The sequence below is a fragment of the Xiphophorus hellerii genome, chromosome 8 (assembly GCF_003331165.1).
Source record: "Xiphophorus hellerii strain 12219 chromosome 8, Xiphophorus_hellerii-4.1, whole genome shotgun sequence".
Lineage (NCBI taxonomy): Eukaryota > Metazoa > Chordata > Actinopteri > Cyprinodontiformes > Poeciliidae > Xiphophorus > Xiphophorus hellerii.
Genome location: NC_045679.1, coordinates 1,655,750 through 1,667,449, shown reverse-complemented (window position 1 = coordinate 1,667,449; position 11,700 = coordinate 1,655,750). Strand labels below are relative to the sequence as shown.

The following is an 11,700-nucleotide window of genomic DNA, read 5'->3' as shown; positions in this document are numbered from 1 at the left end:
GGTCTTAGCGCTGTCAATCATCCTCGTGTTCATGGCTCTCAAACTCTTCTCTGTTCACCAGCCTGCCATGAATAAAGCTAGTTACTATGGCAACAGATAAATGATTTTCTTCTAACGCTGAGTTGTTTCTCTGCCATTAGCACACTGAGCAGCAAGTTCATGACTTGATTGACAGCGCTAAGACCTTCGTTTTTGAGTAGGAGGGGTGTGTTTCTGCAGATTGCAATAATAACTCAGGGAAGAAGTGGAGGAGCTTGAGTTTTTTATAGATTATTATACGTATTTTAATAAATATGAACAAAAGATATAATTTTTTATAAAAGTTAAATAGTGCAGCTTTAGAAATATTTTCTGAAGGACGAAGGGAGGAAATTGGGAACAAATTGAGAAATTTACTGAAAGAAAAACACAACTAATGTGGAAAAGATTCTTTATGTTTCAGAATTTGGATTCTGCAGGAAATGTAGAGCAAAAATGATCTGAAACAAAAATCTAAAGTACGGAAATGTTTTTTAAAAATGTATTTAGTTCAGTTTGGTTCTGTTGCATTAAATCAGTTTTAATGTATGACAAGCTGCAGTTTTACATCCTTAAAAGCTGATTTAAGAAGAAAAAATAAAAATTTGCCTCAGATTTTATGTGTAAAAACAATTTTTTAATTTAATTTAATTTTTTAAAAATTTTCTTAATTTTGTTTTGAAATCATTCCAACATGATGATTTGCTTTATAGCTGACACTGCAGAGGAGAACAAAAGAAAACATTTCCACCTTAAACCCATCACTAAATCTGTTTATTATCCAATCACCACTGTGGACAGGTGGACATGTCCCCCAGCGTGTCTCTCTCCCGGCTGTCTGTCTCCTCCGCTGTCGCATTAAACCGAAGGACGGATCACTATTCAGCAGGGAAAAACAGCGTAATGCGCCAGTCCGGGTTCTTGTGTTTCCTGTCGGTCGCACTATTTGGCAGAAGGCAGCAGGGGCGGAGAGCGAGAGGGAGAGGGAGGGGCGTCAAGGGGCCGGCGCCACGACCGGAAGTCCGCTCAGCGAACCAAAAATAAAAGGTAGTTTCATTAAATACTGCACATGGAGAGTTAAACCTGTGCAAAAAAATCATTTAAAGTTGGACTAAAATGTACAAATTCAGCTGGAATCACAATAATTGTTGCAAAGTTCGTGACAACATTATGAAATAAAATAAACCTCCACAAATCTACAGACCTGTGGTTATGATTTTACTCTCTGGGAATTTACTGCAAACTAAATATGAATCAGTTATTTTTCATTTACAAAGAAAATACTTAAAACTAAGCAACTGCAACTGGATATAATGCAGATAAATTAATAATTATGATTGAACAAAACAAGAATCCAGCCCTAATGGTAAAAATGTGTCAAAAAATAAAATTATTTTTTATTATGGGTACATCATGTAACAATGAATATCCTAAAAAATTAATTGAGACAGGAAATTTTTTAAAGTTAAAAATCAACTGTTTTCAAGCACAATTGTTTACCAAAAAGTTAAATAATGATCTTTTTCTAATGAAATAAAGGCTATCATGCAGATTAGATAGATAGATAGATAGATAGATAGATAGATAGATAGATAGATAGATAGATAGATAGATAGATAGATAGATAGATAGATAGATAGATAGATAGATAGATAGATAGATAGATAGATAGATAGATAGATATCAATCCCTTCTGGGATTAATAAACTATTTTCTAGTAATAAACATGATTGGTAAAGTTATTTTCAAGAAGTGCTTTTAATCTGATAAGTGAGCAAAATCAGAAAGCATATTCTAATTTAGTGAATTGTAAATATATCTTAAAAATATTTTCTTTATGCCATAAAGATTAAAAAGTGCTTAAAATAAAAAAGCATGTTAGAATAAAATATATTTTGACAAATTAAATTAAGATTGACTTTTTTCTCCTTAAATAATGTATGTGGAGACACTAATTCATTTTCGAATAATAATATTAAGTAATCAAAACTATTGATTTGATGGCGTTCTCGGGCGGTTTTATTTTGAAAGGCTCAGCCGGATGTTTGGCGCCGCGCTGCTTCCACCTTGACCGCTGGAGGTGAGATGGCCGTGAAGTGTCTCTGGTTCCTGTGAAGTCGGAGCGGGCTGTGCGGACAGACCAGCGGGAGGCCAGGAACCGCTCCGTTTCCCCGCCGGGTCTCCTTCCTTCCCCCCAGTTTCACGGTAAGACCGGAGGAAGCGCCGCCCGGTCTGCCTGCAGGTAAACAACCAGCAACAACACACGGAGCGGAGCGTTCGTTTTGTTGGCTGCGTTCTCCCGCCGAGGGGGAGGGGCGGGAGAGGCAGCAGCAGACAGCCGGAGACCGAACCCAGTCCCCGGCTGTCTCCCCGTCTGGGACCGTCCCGGTCCCGGGTTGGACTCTCAGACTGTCCCGCTGTTGTTGAGTGGACTGCGGCGGGTGTCCGCCCCCTTCCCCCGTCCGATCCGTTTATAATGGACTGAGAAGATAAAGGGAAAAGGCGAGCAACATGGCTGACGCTGGCCCTGCTGCAGAACCTGCTGTTTCATTTTCTCACTGCAGACATTCATGATAAAATATCACATTTTCAACACAGTCAAAGCAGCTGCTGCGTTTTGGCTTTCATTATCCTAAATGACTGCAGCAAAACAAAAATAACAATTAAAAAATGCAGTTTTCAACTCCAGGTCTTCCTCTGACTGATGCATTTTGGTGCATTGTCATAATCTGATGCAGCAGTAGGAGCAGGAAGAAGTTGTTGGAATGTCTGGGAACCAGAACCAGCCTGTCCTCAGAAACCTGGGCCGGTCAGTCCAGGTGAAGCGGCTCCGGGCCAATCAGAAAGCAGACGTCTCACTGACAGGAAGTGAAAGTTCATTTTCCAAACACCCCGTTTGAGAACCAGAGATTAGCCAATATGAGTCCAGACACAGAAAAATCTGATTTTCCCTCCAGTTATTAAATGCATCTAAACATTCATTTAAGTGTTTCTGCTTAAATGATGATCAGATTTATTAAAACTTTTAGAATATACAGAAATATGAGCTTTTAAATATAATGTGGTTGAACACCACTTGGTCAGGTTTTTTTCCTTCCACTCAACTTTCCACTCTGACTGTCCTTTCTAGTGGACTGCTCTAGGATTTTGTTGGACATAACATAAAACTTCTTTATTCAACTAAATTTCTCAAAATCTCAATTTTGTGTGTAATTAATCCCTAAAATATAGAATTAGAATCACATGAACTTTTCTCAGTTTATTTTAGAATTGATGCAACTTAACATTTCAGGATTGAAAAATCTTTTTGTTTCTTTTTAGACTGAAACTTTGGCTTTCATTTCCCTTGAACAATAATTATGAAGATTAACAGAAAGAAACTGAAACATTTCAGTCTGTGTGAGATTCTAATTCAGAGGTTTTCAACATGGGGGTCCTGGACCCTCAGGGGGTCGCGGTGGGACTTCATGCAGGTTGTGAGATTTCTGATTAGACATTTTTAATATATTTTTAAAAAAATCAAAGTTATGCGTTTAAATACACATTAGCTTGAATCTAACACCTTATAAATTGACAACAAGAGGCATAAAATAATAAATTGCTCAGGTCAGAACCTAAGCAAATACAAATTTTGTTTTTAGGAAAAGTTGGGTCAATATTGATATTGGACCCCCGAATACATAAAATGGAAATAAGTATTAGTTGTTGATACCGTCCCAGTTTTACTGGTCTGATACCAGTATGTTAAAAAACAACTAGCATCATCCGATATTATATTAATTCAGATATACTGTGCGTTCCTACTGATTTTGTTAATTAAGAAAAAAACCTGGCTTTGTGGAGAAATGATATTCTCTTCCTGGTTGCCAAGGCGACCCAACAGGTTTTCTGTCAGAAGCATTTCTGGGTTCTGCTATTTCAGAACATGAATTTATGTCCTGGTGGATGTCTGCTTGGGAAAAACATAAATATTATTAATAGTTAATAAATTCCAGGTTAATCTGAAAGAAATTAACCTGAAATGCTTCACTGCTGATCAGGTAAACATACAGTTTGTGTCTCTGAATGTCCAGTTTAGTTTGGTGGGACTAAAACAGAAAACAAACACATTTCAGATTATTTTATAATCCCAGACTTGTGGGAACGTTTTGCAGATGTTTCCATGGTGATCCAACATGGCGGCCCTTTAAGACATTTCCAGTACTGAAGTATGGAGTAAGGCAGTAACTGGTTTGTTATTAGAGAAGCATCTCACTGTTTTGGTGGGAGTTTATACAGTCGGTCAAACACTCATTCATGGCACCGATGTTCTTCCAAATAAGCTGGCAAAGAGCGATCCGATCCGTAACCTCAAAACAATTCTGCAGGGTTTCTTCAGATTCCTGTGACTACTTTGCAATTCTACAGCTCACGTCCCTTAAACCATCGATATTGATGTGTTTTTTATTAGGATTTTATGTTATAGACCCGACTGTGAAGCTGCAGGCAGATCGTACGTCAGTTTGAACAATTCTTTTAGTCCATTTGTGTTCAGGCCGCCTGACTTACCGTGTTGAACCACCTTCTGCTGCAGGTCTCCTAGGGTTTGTCTCCATCAGTTTTAAACATCTGGAGTCTAAACTTTGTCTCCATTCTTTGTAAAATAGCTCAAGTTCAGTTAGAATGGGACTTTTCAGGTCTTTGTCTAGGCCACTCTAACTCATGAAGTAGTATTGATCTAAACCTTTCTACTGAAGCTTTGGCTGGATGTTAGGTTTGTCGTTTTCTTGTCAGCTTTCTTATCCATTCTGAACACAAAAAAAGCATTCCTGCTGCATGATGCTGCCACCACCATGTCCCACCATGGGGATGATGTGCTGTGTTGGCTTGTTTGAAATCAACTTGTTGTGTTTTTATTGGCGTTGACTTCCTTAATTTTGTGAAATCGATCTTTGGTCTAGAATCAGCCAATGTCCTCTTCTGCAGTTAAAGAGGTTTGACTGTTAGCTCCGCCCACCAGGTCATGTCTGCAAGTTTGTAGTTGACAATAGTCACCCCACTGTTGCCAACTCAGCAACTTTCTTGCTATACTTAGCAACATTTCAGACAAATAAATCGGTATCGTCCAAAATCGGAATCGGTAGATCAGGCTGTTTAAAGATCGGTGATCGGCCAAAGAACTGCAGTCGGTTCATCGTTAAAATGAATTTGTTAGTTTCTACCCAGATAATGAAGTGATGGAAACAAATGTTTGAAATGGGATTCAGAATGAATCAGATGTGAAACATGTGCAGCTTAGATTCACATGTTTCACATTTGCATGTTTTATGCTCCTTCCTTGTGCCTCCATGTTGCTGAGTAAGTATGTCGTAAAGAAGCCCGTCTTTTGTCTCGGGGATGAAGTTCTGATGCTCTTGACCGAACGTTTGGATCAGGAAACTCTGCAGGACGACCTGAGCAGAACTAGATCCAATCCAGATGTTTTTGGGGGAGGAGGAAAAAACGTTGCATTTTTCTGCACAGATCTTCTTACATCACCGGTACCGACCGTAAATCTCTGGCCGCAGTCGCTTAGTTTGTCCAGAACCGAGCGGCGGTATTCCAGCTGAGGTCGGATGGAGGTGGAAGCGTTTGGCGCACCGACCCGGTTTGTGTTCGGTCTCATGGTGACGTCCGGCATCATCCGGCTCTCTGGGGATCAGCCGATGACTCAGCGCGTCGCCCGGCACGCCTGGAGGAAAATCACCAGCAGCTGTGGCCCATTTCTGCAGAACCTTCTGAGGTTCTGGTCGGCCAGGAATGCGTTTGAGGTTTGACCATCTCCTCAGCTGGAAAAAAACAAGTTTGTCATAAAGCTTCTAGAGGAATAAAAGCTCCTTTTATCCCGCCTCTCTTAGGGTTCCAATCGGGTCGAGCCGTTTGGTTCTGGTCTGCCGTCTCTTTAAGGGAGTGAGCGGTTAGAGGGGCAGATGTTACATAACACCGACCCTGCAGATAAATAATCCACCACACGCCTCCTCACATGCTCCACTGATCAATAATTAAGGTCCCGTGTTCGGGAAGTTTTCCCCTCTGGGTCAGAACCCGATCAGCCGTCTCCTTCAGAGACGACGACTTCACGTTTAACAGAACCTCATCATCTAGAGGAGGAACTGTTGGATCTGTCAGCGTTTGACATATTAGAATCAGATCTTCAATTAAAATCATAAATATCTGCAAAACTTAATAATTCTTGACTTTCGCTGAACCAGGTTGTTTTCTGTCTCTATCGTTGTGTACGATTGGAAATACATTTATTTTTGGAAAAAACTGAGACTCTTCCAAAGATCTCTGACGTATTTGGTGGAAAAGCAAAAGAAAATCTACAAAAACTAAACAGATTTAGTGTTAAATATTATTTAAACAAAAGGTTTATATAAACCTGCCAGGATAAAAGAACTTTTCTGGACGATAAATTGTCCCAGAAGTTATTGTGATAAACGATAATATTTTTGTTTTGAGATCATTTTCACATGATATAATTGAAGAACCAACATTCTCAAAGATCAATAAAATTAAATTCAAATGAACATTTGACACTGGACCTGGAAGACATTTAAAATATCCAAAACAAACAACAAATAAAATTAATTATTAAGAAAATTGTCCTTCAAAAAAAGTTTAGATGAGATCAAATCACCAGACTAAAACTTTTATCATCCAGTTTTTAGTAGAAAAAGAGAAAAACAATAAATTATACAAATAGAAATTATTGATATCAAAGTTGCATCAATTGATTGATTGGTTATTGCGACAGGCCTTGGTTTAGGCCAGTGGGGGAGTCTGGAAAAACATGAAGTATAATTCATGTTTTCAAACTTTCTTCTGGATGTTTCCGTCTTTACTTGTGCCTGGTGATTTGGTGATCGACTCCCCCTGCTGGTCTGGAGGATTTCTGTTTTATGAAGCGAGTTTTCAGCTTTTTATACTCACTGCTTTATTTATTTTTTTTGCTAATTGCAACATTTTCTCTTTTGCTTCTTTTTCCTGCGGTTGCAGAATTTTGTGTGTTTTGTAATTTGCATTGTTTGATTTGTTGCTATAAAGTCAACAATAATTCATTTTTTCCATGAATTCTGTTGTTTTCATCGTCTTTCATTTCAAACATGTTTTTTCTACTGGATTAAATAAATTTGAATCATTAATAGTTTGAAATTCCACCTTCACTCATTCTCTGAAATGTACTGAGAAACATTTTAAACTCACCAACATGTTAGCTTGACCTCTAGGCTGCCATCTGCCAGAATCAGATGTTTGGACTAGACCTCTGGTTGTCAAGGACATTTTTAAGGGAATCTGGAAAAAGAAACATTCCTGGAGGTGAAAGTTGGATCAGACTTAACAAATAAATTGAGTTTATTAAATATTCCCAACCAGTGAGCCGGGAACAGAAACTGGGTTCTGGATACAAACCTTTTCTTCTTTTTTGTGTTTTCAAGATTTTTTAATGCTAATTTGTCGTCCAGCTCCAGGTTGTTTTAATTCAGACTGAATCTTAACAGATGTTTTTAGTGTATTGAGCTGAAGCTCTGATTTAAAACTAAAATCTTTTACAATGTAAAACTTTTGAGTGTAAAATGTTGGACTGAACCTTTTTGTGTTTTCCAGGTTTGATTCTGATTCAGTTCAGGAGCTGAAGGACGAGCGGCTGCATCGACTCTCCTCCTGAGATCAGGTAGGACTTTATCAGGCCGTCCTGTCATGACCTTTAACCTTTGACCTGGAGAGACAGAGATGGAGCTGAAAGCTCACTGATCATTTGGTTTTGCTAAAAAGAAAAAGTTTTTGTTCATCTCAGATTTTTAGAACTTCAATGGATCTGAAATAAGAATTGACCTTTGACCTCTAGAGAGGAACTTCTAGCAGGATTAATTTGATCCACAGTTCATCCATCCATCCATCCATCCATCCATCCATCCATCCATCCATCCATCCATCCATCCATCCATCCATCCATCCATCCATCCATCCATCCATCCATCCATCCATCCATCCATCCATCTTCATGCTCTGTGCAGTAAAATCTGTTCTGAACTTTGAAATGGACCCTAAAGGTCATCTGAAGGTCATCTAACCCCCCTTCCCCCTCCCCTCTCTGTGGTTCCAGACCTGGAGACCCGGTTCTGGTTGTAGCCCAGTGGTGAGGCAGCCCGGCTGCCCCTCTGCCTCCAGATGAATGAAGAGCCCACCGGGTCACAGAGACACAGCTGATGCAGGTCACTGCCTCACACACACACACACACGCACACACACACACACCTACACACACACCCACACACACACTGCCACCATGGTTCCATCAGAGGAAGTCCAGTAGAACCGGCGTTTCTGAATCGTTCCTGGTTTTTCCTCTCAGGGCATGCAGGTGTTTCTGCAAACATGATGAAGAAGAAGAATCCACACAAGTGAGTAGAAGCTTCCAGCCTCCCAGTTCCCCGTCTGACTGGGGGAACCGGGCCGGTTAACTGGGTTCTGTCTGCTCCTGCAGAAAGCATAAGAGCAGCCTGGGCCCGCCCACCAAGGTTCTGTCCCAGCCGCGGCGCAACATCGTGGGCTGCAGGATCCAGCACATCTGGAAGGACGGTGGAGGACACGTGGTGTGGAAGGGAACGGTTCTGGATCAGGTGATCTGGGTCCAACCCGCCGGGTCAAACACGCTTCCGAAACACTGAGGAAGTTTTACATTAAAGTCGACTTTTTAGACTTTAAAATAGTCAAAGAAGTTTGGACCGTTTCTCTTACCCGTTCTGTTATAGCGCCGCCGCCATCTTTGTTTCTTTATCCTGCTGGATGACCAGCGGCGCCCTCTGCTGGATGGCAGACAAACTGCAACAATAAGAGAAAGTCTAAGCGGAGGTTATTAGTTGATCGACTGGAACTAATTTTAATCTAATAAACCTTTATTCATTTAATTGTTTTTAGTTCACAGATTTCAGGGATTTTTGGTTCTGGAGTTTTAGAGGAGGATAAACTAACGTTTGTTTCCACCAGGTGCCTGTTAATCCGTCGCTCTACCTGATAAAGTACGACGGGTTTGACTGCGTTTACGGCCTGGAGCTGCATAAGGACGAGCGGGTTCAGGGCCTGGAGGTTCTGCCCGACCGGCTCGGTGAGAACCAGCTGAGACGGAGACACGACACTGCAAAAACGTTTTTCATCTTGTATTTTTGAAGAGTTTTTATTATTTATGTACATATTTACATTTATTTTTCTTGAGATTTTTTCATTCAATTTTTCCCCATAATTGGACAAATCACAAAACATTTCTGATAAAAACTAAATTCAATACATAAGAAAAGTTACTATAGATACTGAGTTCAGTAAATTTGACATATCATTACCAAGTGATATTATACAAGGCACGTTAGCATTAGCTTCCACTAAATAAAATTTTGCTATAGCGTTTTAGCATTAGCTGACATTAAATACTGTATTGCAAAACTAAATACTATGTTGTTTTAGCACTTTAATGTTAGTTTACGCTAAGTACTATTTTGCTGTAGCGCTTTAGCATTAGCTTCTGTTAAGTACCATTTTGGTTTAGTGTTTGCAAAACTGATGTATAGGGTTAGCGCTTTAGGGTTAGTGCAGCTAGCTTTTTAGTTAGCTGCTCTAACTTAATAGATAGATAGATAAATCTTTATTGTTTTGTGTGAATTTTCTTCATATTTTTCCTCATGTAAAGATTCTTGAGCTGAAACATTTGACAGAAGCTCAGAGACAAACTGCTGCGTCTGACAGAGTCTTTTGTCCACAGCTAAGTCGCGCCTGACGGACGTTAGCCTAGCCGACGCCATGATCGGGAAGGCCGTGGAGCACATGTTCGAGACGGAGGAGGGCCCGAAGGAGGAGTGGAGGGGGATGGTTCTGGCCCGCGCCCCCATCATGACCACCTGGTTCTACATCACCTACGAGAAGGACCCGGTTCTGTACATGTACCAGCTGCTGGACGACTACAAGGAGGGCGACCTGCGCATCATGCCCGACTCCAGTGAGTCCGCTCTCATTCGGTGTTTTCAGAGTTTCCCGTGCGTTGAGGTTAACGTGTCGCTTGGCGTCCGCAGACGACAGCGTCCCGGCGGAGCGGGAGCCCGGCGAGGTGGTGGACAGCCTGGTGGGCAAACAGGTGGAGTACGCCAAAGAGGACGGCGGCAAACGAACAGGCATGGTCATCCACCAGGTGGAGGCCAAGCCGTCCGTCTACTTCATCAAGTTCGACGACGACTTCCTCATTTACGTCTACGACCTGGTCAAGACTTCGTAAAGACTCTGCGGACGGCGCCACCCCGACGTGACGGAAAGTAAAAAAAAAAAAAAAAAAAAAAGCTCTTGCCGACGCGACTGAAGCATTTAACCCAGCACACGTTAATCCGACCATCCAAGACAAAAACACTGAGATTAATCCAACGGGATGAAGGCGAGTCGAGGGCATCTCAAAACCCTTTGGAGTAAATTTTCATTTCATTTTACGTTGAACTTTAATTGGTTTGAGGCCGTTAAACCTTCCTGGATGAAGAAACGGGTCCGTTTACTTTTTTAAATTGGGGAAGAACCATGAAGGCTTTTTGTTGACACAAAGCAGATCCATGGTTTTGACCATAGTAGCCGACTTCGCTTGGAAAAAAAAAGAAGTAAAACCTGAACTTTGTTGATTTCCAGTGAAAAAAGTTCTCTGATCAAATAAAGACAAGAAGAAGAAAAAGACTGGAGTTCTGGGAATGAAGGAGTTGCACTGTTTGGACTCTTTAACTCAGTGTTTGTGATCCTTTTTAATCAAGAAGCAGATATGGAGGCCCATTTCTGCCAAAAATAAAACCGACAAATAATTTGAAATTTTTAAAATCGTACCATGGATCAGTATTATCACCTAGGAAAATTAGTTTAAAGTCGTTTAAAAATATGTAAGAAAATATTTTACTTGTTTTTTTCACAGTTTCAAAATTAGAAATTAATCAGTTAGCACAAATTAACAAGCCCTCACCCAACGTTGTTTTTTTAAGAATAGAAAATTTAATGTTTGGCCTATATCTCAAATTCTGATTGAGTGCATTTGTTTGAGATTCTTTTTTCACCGCATCACAAATGACATTCAGTGCAGAATTTTTTCTAAAAAAAAATAAAAGCCGCCTAGTCACAGATTAATCACAGACAGGAAGTTGGGCATGAAAAATATCCATCAAAACTCTGAGATAAAGAAAATAACATCTGTAAACATCAGCCTCCACATTTCCTGACACCCCTGGTAGCCGCGCCGCGTTGTACTGGATCAGTACCAAAAACTGTTTTCTCTGAGGGGGAAGCAGATTTTTATTCCAAATGTCCTGACATTACAAAGAATTAAACAGTAGAGAAACAGGCCCACAGCAACACAGATCCTCCACCGAACTTAACAGTTTTTCTCCTTTGTTTCACAGCAGAAACATCCTGGAGTGTTTGTTCCTGCAGAGCTCAGTCAGCTGCTTTTCCATTACAAACCTGCACAAAACTTTGTCAATATTTCACTAACGTTAAAAAACACAATTTTGCAACTGCGATGTTTTGATTGAATAAGAAACACAATTAAAATAAAATCACACATGAATAAGTTCAACACCATCATTCTAAAACTACTTCCTGTTGTCATCTTCTTGGTTTCCACCAGTAGCAACATCCTGTTGTTGATCA

At 40.3% G+C, this 11,700-nt stretch overlaps 1 protein-coding gene across 4 annotated transcripts; it reads left to right on the top strand.

Moving 5' to 3' along the window:
* The first annotated feature begins 1,936 nt into the window (after positions 1–1,936).
* Positions 1,937–10,710, top strand: LOC116724997 (spindlin-1-like). 4 transcript variants are annotated; one of them, XM_032570825.1, is made up of 8 exons: positions 1,937–2,260; positions 7,645–7,711; positions 8,144–8,252; positions 8,393–8,441; positions 8,525–8,660; positions 9,028–9,145; positions 9,794–10,027; positions 10,101–10,710. In XM_032570825.1, the coding sequence occupies exons 3-8, from the start codon at positions 8,213–8,215 to the stop codon at positions 10,298–10,300; spliced, it is 777 nt and encodes a 258-aa protein (XP_032426716.1). In that variant the 5' UTR covers positions 1,937–2,260; positions 7,645–7,711; positions 8,144–8,212; the 3' UTR covers positions 10,301–10,710. The 4 variants fall into 4 exon arrangements, with proteins under 4 accessions (XP_032426716.1, XP_032426715.1, XP_032426717.1 ...); XM_032570824.1 differs by having other exon boundaries at positions 1,938–2,223; XM_032570826.1 differs by lacking the exons at positions 1,937–2,260; positions 7,645–7,711 and adding an exon at positions 7,999–8,048.
* The last annotated feature ends 990 nt before the right edge of the window (positions 10,711–11,700 follow it).

Coding starts and splice junctions, on each gene's coding strand:
- LOC116724997 (XM_032570825.1), top strand. CDS start 8,213: ATGAAGAGCCCACCGGGTCACAGAGACACAGCTGATGCAG. Junction 8,661..9,027: donor AGGGAACGGTTCTGGATCAG/GTGATCTGGGTC, acceptor TGTTTCCACCAG/GTGCCTGTTAATCCGTCGCT. Junction 9,146..9,793: donor GGTTCTGCCCGACCGGCTCG/GTGAGAACCAGC, acceptor TTTTGTCCACAG/CTAAGTCGCGCCTGACGGAC.